Below are 21,608 nucleotides of genomic sequence, written 5' to 3' on the forward strand. Positions count from 1 at the left end.
TTGCATGAACATTTCATTTTGATTATCTTTGTTCACTTATTCTCGGATATGGTCTCAACAGTCCCCAAATCAATGTGTTGTAATGAGTTGTGCATATTTGCAACTTTTCCATGGACTACGATGCAACCGATATCTACTTTACATTTTTCAATCCCTCAACTAAATCTTTTCAAAGGGAAAGTTTGGGTAAAAGTATGAAGTTTGAAAATTTTATGCTCGTTCGAAGCATGGACCGGTCTTGGATTCAAATACTCAAGGTCGGAGCCTGGTCTTGCCATGTTTTATAATATATTATAAACAAATTTTGTATTACATGAAAATTAAATCTAGTATATAAACATTAAAAGTATTTTAAGTTATTTATTTTGAAATTTCATTTAAATTATTTAATTAAAAGAATATAATTTTTAAAGAAACAAAAATAATATGAATAGATATACAATGGGTTTTGATTAATCATTTATAAATATGAGTATTTTTTCTAATAAAAGTAGTTAGTTTTATTAAAAGGTGAAAATATCTAAAATTATAATAAGGGCTTGCAAATATCATCATTAATTAAATATATAATTTAGACATTTTTCTATAGCACTGAAAATAGTCACTTTAGATCATATATAGACCATACATGGAAAACATTAAAAAATTAACCAAAAGACTCGAACAAAAAACCGATGCAAACAAATCTGACTGTATCGGTGAATGAACTACAAAAAGGGATTAAGCTATTGAAAGAGCATTGAGATCATAAATCAAAGTCGAGTGTTGTGAGAAACTATCCACGAACGCAAAGACGCATATCCAAATTCAATCTGAGGGTTCATAGTAGAGAATATCAACAAGATTACAAATTAGTGTTATCTTGATCAGTTGTGTTGTCGTTAAATTCATCCTTAAAAAACATAAAAAAAAGGGGTCAAATGACCAAGAAAGCAAATGAAAAATATGTCACAAAGACAAAGAAAAACATGTCACAAATGTAGAATTATTTTTATTAAAAAATTAAAAAAAGAATTGATGGTTAGTAACTGTCACCGTCAGTTAAACAAAATAAAAAAAAAAGTTAATATGATTTATAGAAAATAACACATACTCTAACAATTAGCCTAATAAAATCCAGAACTTATAGAAAGTGAGAATAATAATAAAAAACACATCATTGTTACTTGTTTTTGATCTCACTAATTTTCACCGTTATTACAAGGATTTTAATGCTTAAAACGATATTTTATTGTTGAATTTTTAAATATTATTAAATAATTATTAAATTCATCAAAATATTACAAAATGCTTATTAAGATCATAATAATTGTATAAATGTAATAATTATTTTGTAACAAACTAATAAAAATTTTAATGATTATTTGATAATAGTTCACTAAAATTAAGGATTATTTAATAATTTTTAAAAGTTTAAGGAACAAAACTAGAATTTATTCTAAAAGTCTCAACCCAGGAGTCTTTCTCGATCTCGGGTGTCCACCCATCTCTTGAACCTCTCTTCTTCGCTCATGTCCCTCAACGATCTCCACCCTCATCCCGCTTTAAAAGACTGCTTGACCCTGTTTGATGACGCCCTGACTCGACTCAATGACTCAGTGTCTGCAATGAAGGCTTAATTGACCAAGAAGAAGATCAGTGATATCCAGACTTGGTGATAATGGGATGGACGGCTGATGATGTAGTCTCCTAGTAAAAGTTTGACCATTGTTGCTAAAATGCAAACTCCTGTACGAGAATTTGGTGCACTTAAATTCACAAGTTGTCTCTTTAAGTTCATCTCTATTTGTTGATGATGCAAATCTTATCTTCCTGCTGGTGCTATACTGATCGACAAAAATGGGGTTCTTAGGCTGAAATCAGACCATATATCCGTATTCGGCAGTCACACCCGAGTAGTTTTACTTCGATCCAATTATTAAACTTGCTTCTATAAGCATTCTGTGAGCCCTTTTAAATCAATTTAATTGTGTTAAAGCTTCATGTGAATGCATCTGATCAAAGCCTGCAACTATGGAACTTTTGTCTGAACATAAAAGAACAAAAGCAATGCTACAAAAAAAGAGAATCATTCGTGATTCGTAGGTTTTTCATTCAGATTGCTCTATTTGATATTTGGAAATTATAATTTTGAGTATAATAGTGGTTTCACGCTTGGGATAGCACCTCAACTGAAGTGGCAGAAAAGGAGAATTAATCCCACACCGACAAAGTATATAAAGTTTATGCTATTTAAATATGAAGTGAAGAACTCATCAGTTCGCCGAGTTGGGTAACGCCTATTTGTGACCCGAGTGGGGGCATTAAGGTGATTGGATATTGGCACATTCTTCAGAGGTGGGTCCGTGATGACTGTTCTCTGGCCTGCCTATTCCAAGCGAGGAGTTGGACTATGGGTCTTATGCGAAGGCATGGGTCTCGTACCACTTAGACAGGAGCACATTGCGTGAGGCTGGCTTCACAGAGCAGCGAAAAGTTCCCTCTCCTCGCGGTGGAAAGATAACAGGCCGTTGTTGTCTGGATCCAATGTGGCTCTAAGGGCGTTCCAATTGTACAGTCATTTTTTCATTTTTTTTCTTATATAAAATTTAAAATATTTTTATTCTTGAAAACTATTTAAAAAAAACATTTTCTTATAGAAATTTTATATAATTGTATGAATAGTTTGTTTTTAACAAATACTTTAGTTTCGGTTTTAACAGTAAAAAGGAATATATTTTAATACTTTAATTTCATATACATGATTGAAGCAAATTCATAACTGTATATATGAATATACAAAATTATAATTTATATATCAAATTATATACTAAAAAGTTCAATGAAAATTTAAAATTATCTCTAAAACAAAATCTTGTTTAGAATAAAGAGAGTGACGTCAAAATTTAATCTCTAGTCATTCTCAATGCATCATCACAGCAAGCTGTCTTCACATGCATCAATAGGATTTATTAAATTTATTTAAAGATGGAATTATTTACACAACTTTATAAAACAAGTTATTTTGTATTTCGATCTACCATGGCATGAATTTTTTTTATTGATTAATATTTTATTAAATTTAAGCATAAAATGTTTTTAATACTTAAAAAGCAATAAATTCAAATTTAAATGAGCCTTGTAGAAAATCAAAGTGCAACGGCTGTAGAATTTAATGGCCTTGGAAATTTTTGCAACATAGATTAGGTAGAGAAAGGGTGGTCCAAAGCTATATAGGTATATAGGAAGCTAAGCTAAGTGATCCACTGGCATTCACATGGGCTTATTGTACAAATTTTGCCTACATAAATGGAGACACGGGCACTGTTTACATAGCTCGGCCATCAATTGATTTAAGTTTTATTCTATAGTTAAATTTAATTTTAGAATAAACTATACGTTTAATACCTAAACTATTATCTTTGTTCTATTTTGGTACTTAAACTTTATCTTTTTCAAAATCATACGTAACATTTAGTTTATGTTTCATTTTGGTAGTCCACCGTTAAAAATATAACGGAACTTCTGTACGTGGTAATTTGTATAGGTAAATTACATCATTCATCACTAAACTATCTTCTCACTCATGTATATTTTGGTCACTAAAGTTGAATGTTTTTCAATTTAAGCACTCAACTTTCAAATTGCTCATGTTTTAATCATTCTAATTTATTTTATTAATAATTTTTGTTACATGACATTTATTATTATCTTATTAATATATAATTGAAATGAAAAATAATAAATTTGAAGGTTAGAGTGATTAAATTAAGAGTAATTTGAAAGTTACGTAACTAAATTAAAAAAATTTAGACTTTAGTGACTAAAATAGGAGTGAGAATATAATTGAGTGATGAATGATGTAAACGTTAAGTTTTTAACAGAGAGATACCAAAACGAAACAAAAAGTAAACGTTAAATATTATTTTGGAAAAAATAAAAGTTTAGGTATCAAAACAGGACAAAAATAATAGTTTAGGTATTAAACATATAATTTACCCTTAATTTTATTATAAAAAGATTAATTTATAATTAAATTTATTTAAACAAAAATTCTTATCGGTAGGTAATGTTTTCTCTACAACTATTAAAGTATATGTTGCATAAATGCATTTTTGTAGGATATTAGGATAGTGTTTTAAAATACATTACAATTTTAGAATATATGTATTTGATTTTATAAACAATAAATTTTATATATTTGTACATTTTGGGAAATCTACGTGAATTACAATTTAATTCTTTTTATTAAGTGGAAGGATATTAGTAAAGATGAGATTTAAACTCATTCTCCCTCCCCAAATTTATAACGGTGATCATTAAATAATCATTAAATTTATTTAACTGTTACTAAATAATCATTATATCGTTATAATAAGCGTAAAAGCTCGATAATAGTGATCATTTTGAAATAATTTGACAAAAATAATTTTAAAAAAATTAATAATTAAAATATTCGTTTCAGTATAATTTGATAACATTTAATTTAAAGTATCCTATTTTTTTTTGTGGCAGACCCTATAAGCAAAGGCAAACCCTTTTCATTTAAATCACATAACATAACCTTAGATCCTATAACATGTACGGCTGATTTTGGTGGACCAACTCGTAAATGATGGATATGAATTATAGGGTAAAAATCAATAGAGACAAAATCAAAATAGGGCAAGCAATAAACAGACAATGAGACAAAGGTATCAATTTGGTAAAATGTAAACATCTGTACTTTCTTTGAATTTAATACTCTGATAAGACTTGACATATAGTTCATCATAATATCATAAATACAGACGTGATTTTAAGTTTCTCACTACTTGAATTTGAATTTTATTTTATGTAAATCTTATATGAATTTTCTAATTAAGTTTATTTTTTAAAATAGTTTGAGCTGATTATAAAATAATATTTATTTAGAATTTTATTAACCTATTTGATAACGCATCTACACATATTATAGATGCAGCTATTGAAGCCTGAGATCTCTATGAAGAATAATATTTCCTCTTACCAATGAATCACTCAATGGACTTAGTTGGATTTAATTTAAATTAACTTAATTCTTAAATCAATTATACATTTATGTATTTGTAACAATTTATTCTGATTATGATTATTATCTCTCATTTTACAAGATTTTGACATTCTTAATAACATTATATTATAGGCTTATGATAATTTCTTCATCCAAACATGAGAAGGTGATTTCCAAATGTATAATTATCACGAATGATCGTATTATGTGTGAACTAATCACGAGCTAATGAGTACGTACTTGCACCGTATTCGACAACCGGTGTAAAGAAACCAACATTTTTGTTATGCATGTTTACTATCAACTGTCACGCGGTGCAATCTTTCATCCTCGTTGAGTGTATATATAAGAGCTGGTTGTGCCCTCTAATTTCAGTGTCTTTTTTAAGGGTTGTATTCTATGTCTGGCCAAGGATCAACAAGTTCCCACAGAATCACAGATGATGAGCTCAATGCTCTCATCTTTAAGCTGCAAACGTTGCTGCCTCAGCTTAATCAAGGCCGCCATGGCAGGGTAGAACCCCCCCTCTCATCCTCTCTCTTACTTGTTTTTACTAGATTTGAATTGGTTTAAAGTCAACTTGAATCAAATCCTAAATAAGGAAAAACTATTGCAATGTTTAAGTTATGAACTTGTGAATTATAGGTCGTTCAAACATTACGATTTATTTTTATTCTCGATTTGTTTGACTTTCTCTCTCAGTCGTATAAGGTTTGATTTTTTATTTTTCATTCCAATTTTAGATTTTGACTTTCTTAACTTCATTTTGATAAAATAATTTTTTAAATAAAATTTTAAGGTTATTTGGTGAATTTAAAAAACCATACATTTCCTTTTTTTCCCCTCAAGTAAATAAAGATAACTAATAATTTTCATGTAGTGTCACAAAGTTACTTTCACTATTTGAATGCAAAATACATATTTTACATTATAAAAAGAGTTAGGATCCACTTACACATAGTATAAAACTTTTACTTTTACTTTTACTTTTAGGATCGTTGGATGAGAGAAAATCAAAGGCTGATATTAACTCTTTGTTTTTCCCCAGTGATATCTTCACATTTTCTACTGTTAATCTCAGTCTTTGATTTCCCTTCATCCAACGATCCTAAAAGAGTGCAAAACTAAAAAGTTTTACACTATGTAATTGAATCATATCCCTTATAAAAATAAGTTTTAATAAAAATAATCACGATTTTTTAAATACCACTGTCGTTTAATTAGATTTTCGATTTTATTCTCAGTCATATCGAGTATTTTCAATAAGAAAAATAATGTTAGAATATTCTTCCTACGGTTAGGAATCCAATCTAATTTAACTTTGGATATAATCAAGATTTATATGATTACCGGACCGATGAATAAAAAAGTTTAGGCGTGGGGGATATATTTGAATATTTTCAATGTTAATATATACAGAGCCTTTTTTCTGCATGCATTTTATGATCAGGTATCAGCAGCAAAAGTGCTGAAGGAAATATGCAGTTACATCATGAGATTACGAAACGAGGTTGATAATCTGAGCGAAAGGCTGTCTCAACGTCTACACTCCTTGGATTTAAGTGGTTTTGATGCTGAGATTCTTAGAAATTTGTTGCAACAGTGAAAGCCCGCTGTCCATTTTTGCCCACTGTATGAAGTTTGAATAATCCAATTATATTCTGTAAAATTCTGTTTGTTTTACACAAATTTAGGATAATTAGATGAGTGAAAATAGATGGTCGAGATTGAAATTAGGAAATGAGAAGATATTTAATGGAAAATAAAATAAAGAGTTAATCTCATCCATTAATTTTCACTAATCCAACGGTGTTAAATTTATGTAAAACTAAAAGAGTTTTACATTATGTAAGTAAATATATATATAGAGAGAGAGAGAGGCAGAAAGATTGTATCATTTTCTATTGATTAGATCAACGGCGGCATCAATATTGATGTTGGTCATCGACCGTTGATTTTGTTACTTTTTTAGTTTTTAATAAGAATAATTATATTTATGTGGGCATATTTTTCTCTATCTTTGTAGTATGCTTTTCGTCTTCTTTCTCGGTCGTTTGGTCGTTCTTTTTATTTTATGTTTTCTCATGGTTGGATCTAACAACTCCACGATTAATGAAGATGTCTTTTATTTGTAATCATGTTGATCTTCATGCTATGGACATTCAGATCGAATTTGGATATACGATTTTGTGTTAGTGGATAGTTTCTCACGACGTCGACTTTGATCTGCGGTTCTCGTTGGTCTTTCAATAACTTAATACCCTTTTGTGGTTGGTTTGTCGACGCAATCCAAGTTTGTTCGTATCTATTTTTTATTCGAGTTTTTTTGGTTGAGTTTTTAACATTTTTCATATATGGTCCTTATATGATTTAAAGTGACTAGTTTTAATGTTATAGGAAAATGTCTAAATTATGTATTTAGTTTAGGATGATAGTTGTAAACCTTTTATATTAATTTTGGATATTTTTATTTTTTTTAATAACACAAGTGGCTCCTATTCAATGTTTTTTACATATACCGAAAATCTAACTAAAAATATATAAATACAGATCAGATGAGCTTCTTTAAATTCAATAGACTCAATTAGTTATAAGAAAGAAATTTAACTCAATCAAACACAAATTTTATTAGAAAAATTGATTGTATCAGATTAAGTCAGATAAAATATATGTACATATGAGCTTCTTTTACATCTTTAATTGGAACATTGCTCGACTCGTTGACTAGAATCAAAAATAATAATGTGTTGAATAAAAATATGAATACTTTTTTCTTTTTCTTTTTTTGATATTAATTTAAAGGGTAAAGTATAGTAATGGTCACTGAACATTTATGAAGCTTGCATTTAGGTCCCCTAACTTTTAAAACTTACAATACAGTCCCCCAACATTTATTCCGTTTGCAATATGGTCCCCAACTTAAATCACTGTTAGAAAATTAGGGTAAATTATATAAACGGTCATTGAACTTTTTAGGCACTTGAATTTAAGTCCCCAACTTTTAAAACTTGCAAAACAGTCCCCCAATAATTTTATTTTCTTATTAAATATAGATGTATAGAAAATATAAATGATTCAATTTATATTTAAATGTATGAATCATTTATATTTTTGATATATTTTATTTTTCTTGTATAAACTAGTATTTAAAATATGTTTATATTTTAATCAAAATATTTCAATATACGAATAAAAATATATTTATATAAATGTATATTTATATTTAGATGTATAAATAAAAAATATATTCATATATTAATGTATGAATCATTTATATTTTTTGAATATTTTATTTTTAATAAGAAATTAAAATTATTAATTATATTAGAAATACTTAACTTAAGATTATATATATAATCATGAATTATAAATATGAAAAATATAATTATTAAATTTAGTTTAAAAATATATAAATCTTAAATTTATTCTTTTAAAATATTGTATCAACTAATATTTAAAAAATATATTAAATCTATCAAACAATTTATCAAATATAATATTTTTATTGTAAAAAAATATAATATTTTCCCATCATTTATTGCTTTCAAATTTTTTGCCGAAGTTCAAATCTCATTATTTCCATTTTCCATTATATTCTTTTTTTTCTGGCATTGGTCATACTATTAGTATATGTATTATTGTATATCTCTTAACACAAACGATGGTGTTAGCTTAGTGGCTCCACCCTGTATCTTTCATTTGCGTGACTCAGGTTTGAGTTTGCCCAATACCCAAATTTTACTTCTTTGTAACTTAATTTTCTTCTAATTAGGTGGTGACATGTGTCACCAATAACATATATCATGATCATGTGTTAACACATGTCAGATCCTGGTTAAATGATTAATTTATTAAATTTTATTTAATTTAGGACCAAATTGATAGCACATATAAATAATTAGGTGGTGACATGTGTCACCAATGACACGTGTCATGATCATGTACTAACACATGTCAGATCCTAATTAAATGATTAATTTATTAAATTCTATTTAATTTAGGACCAAATTGATTATATAAATAATAAAGACTGAATGTATAATAATGTCAATTCCTTTTAACTGCCACTTCATCATTTGTATCAATTGGTAACGACTAGTGGCTTAGTTGAAACAGTTAAATAATTATGTTGTATGATTGATAAATTTAAAAGATCGATGACAAAAGTAAAAAGGGCTAGATAGTTAAGTTGTCAACCTAGTAGTTTACACTTTTATTTATACGTCAAAATAACATTTTATAAATTTAAAATTCGAATTATTTTCAACCTCTTCTATATCCTAACTACTTTTTTTAATTAAAAAATTTCTTCAACATATAAGAATTATACTATTATATTTATATAAAAAATACGTATCACATGAAATAAGATGAAATTAAATAATAATAAATCTGACATAATTGAATTTAATTGAATTATTTTGGAATTTAGGGTTTAGAATGAAATTGAATTACTTTGGAAATTGGGGTTTAGAATGAAATTGAGGATTTTTTGCAAGTTTTAAAAGTTGGGGGACCTAAATTCAATTGTCTGAAAAGTTCAATAACCTTTTATATAATTTACCCTAATTTCTAACGGTGGTTTAAGTTGGGGGATCATATTGCAAACGGAATAAATGTTGGGGGACTGTATTGCAAGTTTTAAAAGTTGGGGGACCTAAATGCAAGCTTCAGAAATGTTCAGTGACCATTACTATACTTTACCCTAATTTAAATGATCGTGTTTTTGTTCACGTACATAGAGATGGGAAGTCAAAGATGTTGGTGTCCTTTTTTAAACGAATAATAATATTTTCGACTCCTTTTACCTCAAAGTAGTATTTGTGTTCAATGTCTGTTTTGTTTTGTTTTTAAAATAATTGTGTTCAATGTTAAATTTACCTAAACTCATTCATATATATATATATATAAGTAAATAAAATTATTCAAACTCAGATAATCTAAAGAAAAAAATAAGGTTAAAACCTGCGCTCCTTGCTCAAGTTTATTGCTTCTAATATTCTTTATAGTTTTTTTATATATATAATTCCTTCAACTGTCCTAACTGCACCCCTACACACAATTACATGTAGAGTTACACTTAAAATATAATATTTAGTGATTCCTTTTATTTCGTAAATAAAACTAACTAGCTTATATGGTATAGTGGATCCCAATTCGATGAATGCATTATGTTTTCCCACCAAATTATTATTTTAATTAGGGTTTTTTTGGAGTACAATGTTTGTTTTGCTATGTTCCAATTGTCAATTGGAAGCAATTGTGATTGAATAATTCATATAATTAATGGTGGCCCATCCCAAATTGTTGCTAAAATATTGTTGCAAAAGTTAAAAATGGAAACCCAAATATACCATATAGAGCTTGCTCACAAAGTTATATAGATATACGTGGTTAAAACATGCTCTGAATTTACTGGTTGAAATTATTTGGTTAAAATCAGGTTCATTTAGGTTTTCACCTAATCCTGGTTGGATATATATGAATGCGGATGGAGCAGTCTCGCTTACAGCTGGTGGTTTATTTTGAGATTTTTCTGGTACTGTTCTGTTGGTTTTCACTAAGCACATCAGACACTCTTCCGTGCTTAAGTTGAACTATGGAGAATTACGAAGGTTTGAAGTTTGCAGGAGCTCATGGTTTTAAAATTTTGATAGTACAAAGGGATAATGAAGATGCATATAGGTTGCTTTTTCCTCCATCCGAGATCAGTCCCTTCGCTTTGATGAGGGCGATTACTGATCTTTATGCCAAAGTCATAGATTTTCAGAAAATTCACTGATAAACAAATGGTGCAACAGACTTCATAACTAAGATGCACTCTTCCTCATATTGATCAACTATTGTTTTTCATCGTTCTCGCCGCAATTGCTTAATATCTTGGATAAAGACATCGACGGTCCCCTTACTTGCGCGTAAAGACTTAATGTAATAGCTTAGATCTTCTTCTTCCATTCAAATATATATATATATATATATATCAGGTCCGTTTACATTTTAAAATAAAGAATACTAACTTGGTATTTGATGACCATATAACAAAAGAGAGAGAGAGAGAGAGGATGTTTCGTAGTGGACATGAATTTAACAAAACTTTTTACGGATGTTAAATATTTGGACTTGAACGTTCAAATTCAACAGATAGAGGGACTAAATTCCTAAAAGTAAAAGTAAGAGATTAAATAATGGACATGCATTCAGACAAAAAGATAAGTGAGTGTTCACATGATCGTATCATAGACACCTTTTATATTTCCAAACCTTTAATAATTATTAATGAAATATGTTTATTTAAAAAAAAACATGAAATAATATTGGGAATGAAAATACAGTTTATGTCAATTAATCAATATCTAAATAGACAAATGCATGTTACCTTTAAGATAATATTAAGTTCATATTAGTTAATTAATCATAATAAAAACAAAAATTACACGGAATTGTAGATGCTAAGATGATCAATATATATTTTTTGGTAAAAATATTTCTTAAGTCCCTCTCAATTCTAAAATTAGTCTATGTCTTTGGAAGTAAGCATTTAAGGAAAGTGAATTATTAACGATTGGGTTAACACATTAGATTAAATCAAGATCTACAGCAGTCCTATTAATTATTTTGTGATCAATCGATAAAGTAAATAGATACAATGTAATTTCTGAAAGTTGCATTATCAAAATAAAATAAAAATGAAATAAGTGACCTTTTGTGTAGATTACCCTATAGTATATATTAATTTTATTTATTTATATTTTATGTGACATTGAGTACAGTCCTCGCTGGCCATTGAATGAGTGTCATGTGCGCCCTAAATGCACGCTGAACACTTCACCATTCTCACTGACTATGATCACAGACTTTCATCATCAAATAGGCAAAATATTCTTTTCTCATTGATTTACATAGGATCTTGTTTCTTTTATTATTTTATTTTATTTTCTGTGTACCTTGGATTTTATTTTATTAAATTAATCTTATCGATGAATCAACTTTTAATCACCAAATTTATAGGATCAATGGTTGTTGGAATAAGAGGTGAAGAATATGATATCTTTAAATGGAAAAAACAATGTTATAGATTATTTACATTTAAATATTTAGAAAATAATATTTAATATTATATGAATAATAAACGTTGAACAGTAAAAGAATAATATTAAAAAAATTAAGCTCTAACTAAAAATCATTAGTTTGATTTCCTATATTAATTAATTAAATCTCTACCCTTTTCGACGATTGGTGGGTCACAAGCACGTGTTTATCAAGATAAAATTTAATAAAAATGTTAATGCAGGATCGATTTTTTAATTAATATACAAGTAAATCGACAGGCAAAATCATAATTACGAGGTTTATTGAAGGTTGGATCAAATCTCACATAAATCTAGAAAATAATTACCAGCTGTTTAGTATTAAATAATTAAAAATATTTAATTAGGTTACAGAAGTGAATCATGGAGGCACTTCATTTTGATGATTTTTTACTTTTTAATTAATTATTTCTTATAAATATAAACAAATAACAGGCACTGGCAGGCATCAAAGAATTAATATACAGTTACAGTTCATGATAATATTCTTATTGTCTCTTGCTAAATATAAATAAATAAAATTAAAAGCCAAAGCTAATGATAATTAACCAAATAAAGTAGTAATCTTAAAATTAATTATTCTATATTATAAGCACGAATCAATTTACTTTAGTGGTTAACAGAATTGTTGTTGTTCTAATTTTTTTAGAGGTCATGGGTTCGAACACCAACGACTGCAATGGTGATTAAACATTCATTATCAAATAGTTAAGAATATTTAGAACATATACTATTATAAGGACATATGCTACTATTAAGAATTAATTATTTTCTATTATAAGGACTTGTGATACAATTAAGAATGAATAGGAGATTCGGGTCCAATTGATTTTGTTTCGATTCTATAAAATCATAATTTAAAAAAAAATCAAAGTGACCTGGTATAATAATATTCTTCTTCTTCATAAATTTAGAGATAATTGAAATAATACTCTTATCTCCATATTTTATCTAAAAATATCGAGATAATTATTTTTTATGTATTTAGAGACCTCTATTTTATTTAATAAAAATAAAATTATATATATAATTTATGTCAGGTCAAGTATGATTTTTTACTTAAAAAATCAGATTAGATATTAAATCAGATGAAACGGCTCTAAATTTATATTGAATTAAATAATAAACAAAAGAATATAATATTTAAATCAAATTCAGACTGACAAAAAAACTTAATCCAACTCATGTTCATTTCTAAACATGGACTGCACTAGCCAAAATATTGGAAAGAGCCTAGAGAAAATTATAAATAATAATCATTAAACTATAACTTATATAATATTATATTTAAAAATAATTTATAAAAATATTCAACAAATAATTATAATTTTTAATATAAATAGTTATAAATTAAATAATGAAGAGTTTTGGTATCCAAGATAACACGTGAGATGAGGTGCGAAGAACATGGTGTGTGTTCTTTTTGCTTTACTTAGACTTGACCGGTCAACCCTCCTAGCATTGCGTTCACGACCTTTAGTTTCATTTCTTTGGTTTTTATATAAGGGTTAGTCTAAATATACAAAATCTTTTATTAAACCTATTATTTTTTATCATTATAATTTTTTTATTAAAGCTTTTTAGATAGATGTAATGATTATGTAATGATTTTTTTTTTATTTTTATTAAAGTTTTATTTTTTTATTATTAAGTTTTTTTATTAAAGTATTTTTCATTTATTTCTTCAAAATGATAATAATTGTTTGGATTTATTTTTTTCGATCCGTTTGATTTTTCAGTATGTTGTTCGTGTTAGACTTGCGTAAATTTTTGACCTTTCGAAACGTTGATCGTAGATCCCGATCTCCATAAAGAGGCCACAAATCGTTCGGATTTATTTTATCCGATCCGTCACTGTCCACCGTACGATCGTTCTGATTTTTTCAGTATGTTGTTCGTGTTGACCTTGCGCAACTTTTCACCGTTCTAAACGTTGATCGGAGATCTCAATTGCCGGCGAAAATCCGACATAATGCAAGAAATGTTTTTTTTCTCTTTTTTCTCTTCAATTATTCTCTCTCCCGTATGCTCCTCATTCTTCTCTTTGATTTTTATGATGAATTTTAGTATAATGTGGTTGATGATTTAAAATAATAGGTAGTGAGTTTTTTAGTGGGGTTTTATTTAATGGGTAGTGGGAATATATAATAATTACATAAAAATATTATAAAATTATTAAAATAACTTCAAATATATCATTTTCGTTTAGATTATTATCAAATTTTTAGGGGGAAAGTAACTATTTATTATAAAAATATTTAAATAATTGTTGGAATATTTTTTCTTATATCCGACGATTATATCTAGCATATAATAAATTATTGTTTTTTTTTTCTAAAAAAATTGATTGTAGATTTGTAGGGAAATAATGATTTTTTTTACTTAAATATCACCAAACAAATGAATAGCGAAAATAATACTAGTTTTAGATTATTTTTGTTTTTCAAGTAACGTGTTTCTTTATCCTATATGATAAACAATGTTAAATCAAAATTAATCTGAAGTAAATGTTATTTTTTATATTAAATTTTGTTTTTGATGATATTTAAGTAAAAAACTTGAAATAATATGTGCTCATGTTGCATATTTAGTTCGTACATTAATCATCATTAATCTAATAATTATTGACAATCAACCAAGCACCTCCATCTCTGTTTTCTTTATTTCTTTCTCTGTTCGAATCACGATGTGCTCAGGTATAAATACTTTCAATATTTAAATATAAAAAAAATCATAAATTTTTTAATATGTGTTAATAGAAAAAGGAATTTTAGAAATATAAAAGATAACTTTCAAAATAAAATTATTATTGGGTAAAGTACATCTAAGGGTCCTCAACTGATTATTTTTGATCATTAAATTTTCTAATATTATAAAAAAAGTCATTAAAATTATCAAATTATTATAAAATGATTATTAAATTTTATCGAATTATTACAAATGCTCATGATATTTATCAAACTTATACACTTATTGCAATATCTCAAATATTATTTTGTAACAATTCAATAAATTTAATTATTATATTGCATCTTTTAAAAGTTTAACGACCAAAACGATAAGTTGAGTATAATTCAATGAATTTTTATATAATTTATCATTATTATTAAGTTGAAGTAAATTGGGAACAACCCAAATGAAAGACAGGATGGCATATCCAAGTGTGGGTTGAATCTTGTTGTGTGTATATTTTTAATTAATATTATTATTTACTCAAAAAAAACTCTATTTAAAGACAAAGGGGCTTTAAGCAAACTCCCATGCAAATTGTCCCCCTCTCCACTCCCCAACACACCTCCACTAGCTTTCCTTGATTTTTAACTCTCTCTCCCCCCCTATATATATATTCACACAACTATATCTCTTGTCCATAACTTGTCTCCCTTGCCACCATTCTTCTGTGTTCCTCAAAACTCATCTCTTTGCATTCACAAATTCTCACCTATATATAATAATTTGTGTGTGTTTGTTAAGTAATAATATATCCACGAGAAATATGTCAAGTAGAAGGTCAAGATCAAGACAAGCAGGGAATAATTCGAGAATAACAGATGATCAGATTAACGATCTTGTTTCTAAATTGCACCAACTTCTCCCTGAGATTCGCAATGTCCACTCTGATAAGGTATTTTTCAACTTTAATCCATTCTCTCACTATATTTGTGTATAATGTAGTTTAATTATTAAGGACCAAATCCTTGTTTATCTTATTCTTAATTTAAAAAGAAAAAGAAGAAAACATAGGTTATTCTTTTTTGAATAGTTGAGGAGATTACAAAGTAGTATTTGTTTAGAATCTTTCTTAATTATTGATAATGCATACATTACGTAAATGCAGCTGCTCAAACTTAAAACTTTTTACGGAGAACAACACTCTATTTAATCATTAAGGCCACTTGATGGGTGTAAAATAGAATTATTCTAAATATATTTAGACAATTTACTATGCATACATCTGGTATTCTATTTTATTATGGAATGTAGGAATAAATAAGTTAACAAATTAGGAGTTTCATAAGGCTACTTTCTGGTTAATTTCTTCATTTAGTTCCTTTATTTTGTGTAAATTATGTAATACAAGGACATAATTATGTAACCTTAATTTCCTATACCACTTTGCTAACATAATAAACTAGAGATGGTGATGATCTTTAAGTTTGATTATGGAGAGGTCAATTTAAATTATTATTTATATTCTTGAAATTATAATTGGTATGATATAAAATTGCCCCGAAAACAAGAAAAAAAGTAACAAGGAAATTATTTATTTTGTTAAGGACAATTTAAATGTACTTTTAATACAGTGGGATCCACTAATTGCGTAAAGTTCATTAATTTTACATGAAATAAGTCATTAGATGAACATAAATTGACGATTGAGAATAAAGTTTTTCTATCCTATTTTTCGATGCAAATTAGAAAAAAATATAATACTAATGCATAAGCTTTAATCTTAGTCATATATTTAGATTCATTCAATATTTATATAACTTTTTATGTAAAATTAAATAATTTTACTGAGTGCAAGCAGATGGAGTACTTCCCTTTATATATTGGAAAGCATTTACTCTGATGAAATTATTATTATCGATTTTAGTATTAGTGACGAATATTTTAAACAAAATTGCTTTTAGTGACACTAGTATTCCCGACGGGATTATTATTTACTGACTTTAGCTAAAATGTGTACTTCATTGATAGGTTTCAGCGGCCAAAGTGTTACAAGAGACATGCAACTACATTAGAAGCTTGCATAGAGAGGTTGATGATCTCAGTGAGAGATTGTCGGAGCTTTTAGCGACGACTGACAATGCTCAAGCAGCCATAATCCGAAGTTTGCTAATGCAATAGATCACTTTAAATTCATCGAAATGAGGGCCAATTTATATTAGGATTTTATGGCTTCACTACTTTCATTTTTGCCTTTTTGTATTAGGGTTTGCTTAGTTTATCCAACCCTTTTTTTTATTTCCTTGTATTTTTATTTTTCTATTTTATTTTTTTTAATTTCTTATCAAATTTTTATTATTAATAGTGGCGGCATTCGACGTTTTTTGTATAGTGTTATTTAAAAAGCCTAAATTTACGAGTAGCAACAGTGAGTTATGTATTTTGAGGGGACGTATAATAATTTTATCATTGTCTCGACCTATTTTTATTTTTATTTTTTATAGTATAACTAAAAAAATGTATTAAATACATTTTTCTTCTAAATAGTAACTGAATAATCTTTAATTAGTAATTATTATTATTATTATTATTATACTTGATCCACTGATCCAGCCTCCCCCAACGTGCAAACGTGATGTAGTCACCAATTTCAAGAACCAATTAATTAGTGGGTTGGTTTTAATATTATTAAGTTAAAAGTGTTTTTGTTCAAAATAAAAAATTAAAGAATTTAAATAAAAGATCAATCCTTGTTCTAAAATATAACTTGTTAATATAGATTATAAATTAATATAAATAATTTAAAAAATGTTAAAGAGTTTAAATAAAAGATAAATCTTCATTTTAAGACACAATTTGTTAATATAAGATTTAAAAATGACAGAAATGATTGCAATTGAAAATTTTATTAAGAATGTAACTTTTTAGATTGAATAAAATAATATTTTAGGTTGGACAGGTTGTAACTGAAAATATTACATTTTTCATAACATTTTCAGTTATAAACTCTAAACCCTAACTTTTATGTTACAGCCAAAAATGTTATAAATTTATATAATTTTTTAAATTAAAAATGATAACATTTTACATTAAAATCATCTTAAATTAACCTTAAATTAAACGCAAAACTACCATGAATAGCAACATGAGCTTATTTTAAAATATATTCATTAGTATGCCTATTGATATTAAATGATACCAAAATTTATCAATAACTGTGTTGATATTGTATGTAAATAATTATTTTTATATGTTAACTGAATAATTCTTTTTAGATAGATAAACAACAACAAAAATTAACCCATACAAATAATTATCCTTAATGTGTTTACAGAGTGGAAGACTAAGATGAGTCCCGAAATCTCTTATTCATTTGAAAGTTGTGATCTCTCTAATTATGTTTTCTTAGTTGGGAGTATGGGTGCAATTTTTCTCCTTTGTTTCGTGGAGGACGTATTTACATTTGATTTTTGTGATTTTTCTGATTTGCGGTTTGTTGGTAGTTTTTCAGTAGTTCCATTTTATTTTGTGTTCCGTTTACCGATGCGATTAGATCTATTTGTATCTATCTTTGTTCGAGTTTTCTTGGATAAATTTTAATATTTCCTTGTATGGTCCTTGTATAATCTTAAGTTATTAGTTTTGTTTCAATGATTATAGGAAATTGTCCTAAATATGTGCTTAATTTATGATTATGATTATAAATTTTTATTGTAATTTAATATATTTCCTATTTTGAATAAAATTAGTGATTTTTTAAAAAAAAATCAAATATATGATTATATACAATGATAGAGTTAAAAAATTTAAATTACAATATTTATTCATAATTTTTTATTAGTTATTGACAATGTGTATATATATTACATACGAAATTGTTCAAATTCGAAACGTCGAAACACTTTTTACTACTATAATCGCTTAATAATTTCATATATTTTGTATGAGTCTAGTTTAAGTGGTGAATTTTTCACCTCTTTCTTCAATGAAGATTTCTGTCCGAATCTTGTTTTTAAAGAGTATAGGTATAGCTCCAATTAAATGGATTGAAACTACTGGACCGGGCCGGTCTTTGATGGGTTTAAAACCGATCTACGATTGAACAAAACTAGGATGGAAACAAGACAACAAACAGTTTCGAGGAACAAATCGTCAACTAGTACGAGAGGGAAAGCAAAACAAAAGAATCAAATTCTTCATTGGTAATCAAAAAACATTTTATGTTTATTTCTGGGTTTCCTCCCAAAAGTTCAATCCAAATCCGTCGCTGGTAATCCAAAAGTTTCCATCCCATCTTCTTTCATGTTCATGTTTCCCTTGTTGGGTTTCTTTTCATTTCATTTTTTTCTGAATTAATTGTGCAGTTATTGGTAGATATTAGAAGAAGAAGAAGATGGTTCTGGTTTTGGCTTTGGGGGATCTGCATATACCTCATCGGGCGGCTGATCTCCCTCCGAAATTCAAGTCCATGCTTGTTCCTGGCAAGATCCAACATATCATTTGCACTGGCAATCTTTGCATCAAGGTATCCCATCTTTCTTTTTCTTTCTGGTATTTTTCCACACTGTTCTTCTATGGGTTTTATTCTAGTTGAATCTTACTTGAATTTGGGTTTCATGTTTCTCAGCTCAGTCTAATTGAAGCAATTGACTTTATTAATCCCCCCCCCTGAAACTATGGAGTATCCAGTCCTTGTTCAGGAATGCTAATTCTATGCTTGATTTAATCTGGATTTCATGTCTTTGCCCTAAGATATATTGTTTCCTACTTCATGCATTACAGCAGTGTGCTGTGTGCACAATATACGCGAGATTCTCTTTTTATTTTTTGTCATGTTTATAGTTTGCCTTCGGGAGAAGCAGCAGAAACTACCGTATTCTGCTGTTAATATTTTAACTGATCATCGATAATCGTTTCATTTGATCATTGTAATTTTTTATCTAAATATCTTTGCTGCTGTATATCATTTGTCACCTTGATTTATATAACATGCAATGAATGGCATTCCCTTTGCCCTGTATTGTTTGGTCTCAAATGCAAATATGCTATCTTGGCCAAACTTGCTATGAGGTTCGGTACGTTGGTTTGTGTTCAAGTTTGTTCGATTTTTTGTAAAAATTGTTTTTCCATATATTTGGAGGACAGCAACTCATTCCTCCAAATATGTTAACATAGCATTAAGTAGTTATCTTGTTTTGCTCTCCGGTACTGCTAAAGGGGTTACTTAGCATAGCAGAAGCTAATGTCCTAAGTTTAAGCTGTCTTTCTCTTATTTGCATAGTCGGTGAAGTATTCGAATGAATTGATTTGTTAGCTTCAGCTTTACAGAAACTACCCCATGGTAAAATGTTAACAATTTACATTTTATAGTTCCCATTTATCTTATTAAAATTACCACTGGCTTAGCGAAATCGAACTAAAATTTCAGGAAGTTCAAGAGTACTTGAAGACTCTCTGTCCTGACCTGCATATTACCAGAGGTGAATACGATGACGAAACAAGATATCCCGAGACCAAAACTCTAACTATTGGACAATTCAAATTGGGATTGTGCCATGGTCATCAGGTGTGGTTTCTTTTGTACCTTGAATCGTTTTTTTCTTCTTTCCGATGGAATGTTGACTGACTCTTCATTTTAAATCAGTAATTAGTTTGCAATAGATGTGGATTATATAAATTTATAAAGCATGCATCTCCCGCTGTTGTGAAAATTATGTGCATTCATGCTAATGATGTTACCTGCACCTATGTTGCTCAGTCTCAAGAGTGAAATATCGGATACAGGAATTTGTACTACACGAATATGCTCATTCTTTTTTTTCTAGTTTCCCCATGTATTTGAAGGATCCATGGAGGGTTATATCTCCGAACCTATGTTGATATGCACATTTCAGACAATACTAATCACTCTTAATGTGGCTCCATACATCAAGGTTATTCCCTGGGGTGACCTAGACTCCTTAGCCATGCTACAGCGGCAACTCGATGTAGACATACTCGTGACAGGTCACACCCACCAGTTTACTGCATACAAACACGAAGGTGGGGTTGTTATAAACCCGGGATCTGCTACCGGTGCATTTAGCAGCATCACTTATGACGTCAACCCAAGCTTTGTCCTGATGGATATTGACGGGCTACGAGTCGTGGTCTATGTCTATGAACTCATTGACGGAGAGGTTAAAGTCGACAAAATCGATTTCAAGAAGACAGCAGCTTCAACTCACTCTGCTCATTGAACATTTTTAAGGGGTTTACCATCATCTGCTGCTATTGACATGTTTATTCACTCAAAAAGTTTGTCTTGCTGCCTACTGTTATGTCCTGTTTTAGAAGCCATTTTGGAGAAACAATCTCTAAACCTTCTTCTCTTAGTTGAAGAAAATGAACACAAAAGCTAAGACAAGCTTTGAAATGGATTCTTTTCCTTTTCCTGAATGTTAGTGGGTCTTTACATCAATATGTTTTTTAAGGTTGAAATTAATTACTTTGTATGTTCAAAAGTTTCTCTAAATTCGTGATTTTATGTTATATTATAGATATAGAAATATAAATTATAGATAACTAATTGAAACAATAAGTTTATTTATAAATAACATATACACGTATATAAAATTATGATCAGAATTAATTATTATAATGCGTAAATAGATGGATTGATAATTATAATAATTAAAATATACATATAGAATTAAATTAAAATAATTTTGAACAATATTTATTGTATAAAGATGGGCATGAGTTGGGTCGAGTTGAATTTTTGACATGTTTGAACTCGATTTGAATATTGTACCTTTCTGATGAGTGTTCAGAATCGTTAATCTTTACTCGTTATTTCT

At 28.1% G+C, this 21,608-nt stretch overlaps 2 protein-coding genes and 1 long non-coding RNA gene across 4 annotated transcripts in view; 2 read left to right on the top strand and 1 right to left on the bottom strand.

The window, feature by feature from the left end:
* LOC120140826 overlaps positions 1–15,802 on the bottom strand; it is a 26,508-nt gene extending 10,706 nt beyond the window's left edge. The window contains exons 1-4 of the long non-coding RNA XR_005517741.1: positions 15,791–15,802; positions 15,686–15,688; positions 14,015–14,025; positions 1,925–1,927 (exon numbers count right to left, since the gene is read on the bottom strand). This is a non-coding gene — a long non-coding RNA (uncharacterized LOC120140826). The remainder of the gene's footprint in view (positions 1–1,924; positions 1,928–14,014; positions 14,026–15,685; positions 15,689–15,790) is intronic.
* Positions 15,596–16,950, top strand: LOC120140825 (transcription factor PRE3-like). Its single transcript, XM_039155808.1, has 2 exons — positions 15,596–15,724; positions 16,801–16,950. Exons 1-2 carry the CDS (start codon positions 15,596–15,598, stop codon positions 16,948–16,950), a joined length of 279 nt encoding a protein of 92 aa, XP_039011739.1.
* A 1,934-nt stretch (positions 16,951–18,884) lies between these two features.
* LOC120140695 (vacuolar protein sorting-associated protein 29-like) lies at positions 18,885–21,085 on the top strand. 2 transcript variants are annotated; one of them, XM_039155671.1, is made up of 4 exons: positions 18,885–19,039; positions 19,134–19,294; positions 20,198–20,335; positions 20,703–21,085. In XM_039155671.1, exons 2-4 carry the CDS (start codon positions 19,163–19,165, stop codon positions 21,006–21,008), a joined length of 576 nt encoding a protein of 191 aa, XP_039011602.1. In that variant the 5' UTR covers positions 18,885–19,039; positions 19,134–19,162; the 3' UTR covers positions 21,009–21,085. The 2 variants fall into 2 exon arrangements, with proteins under 2 accessions (XP_039011602.1, XP_039011603.1); XM_039155672.1 differs by having other exon boundaries at positions 19,144–19,294.
* The last annotated feature ends 523 nt before the right edge of the window (positions 21,086–21,608 follow it).

This window comes from Hibiscus syriacus, unplaced genomic scaffold, assembly GCF_006381635.1.
Source record: "Hibiscus syriacus cultivar Baekdansim isolate YM2019G1 unplaced genomic scaffold, ASM638163v2 tig00110788_pilon, whole genome shotgun sequence".
Classification (NCBI taxonomy): Eukaryota; Viridiplantae; Streptophyta; class Magnoliopsida; order Malvales; family Malvaceae; genus Hibiscus; species Hibiscus syriacus.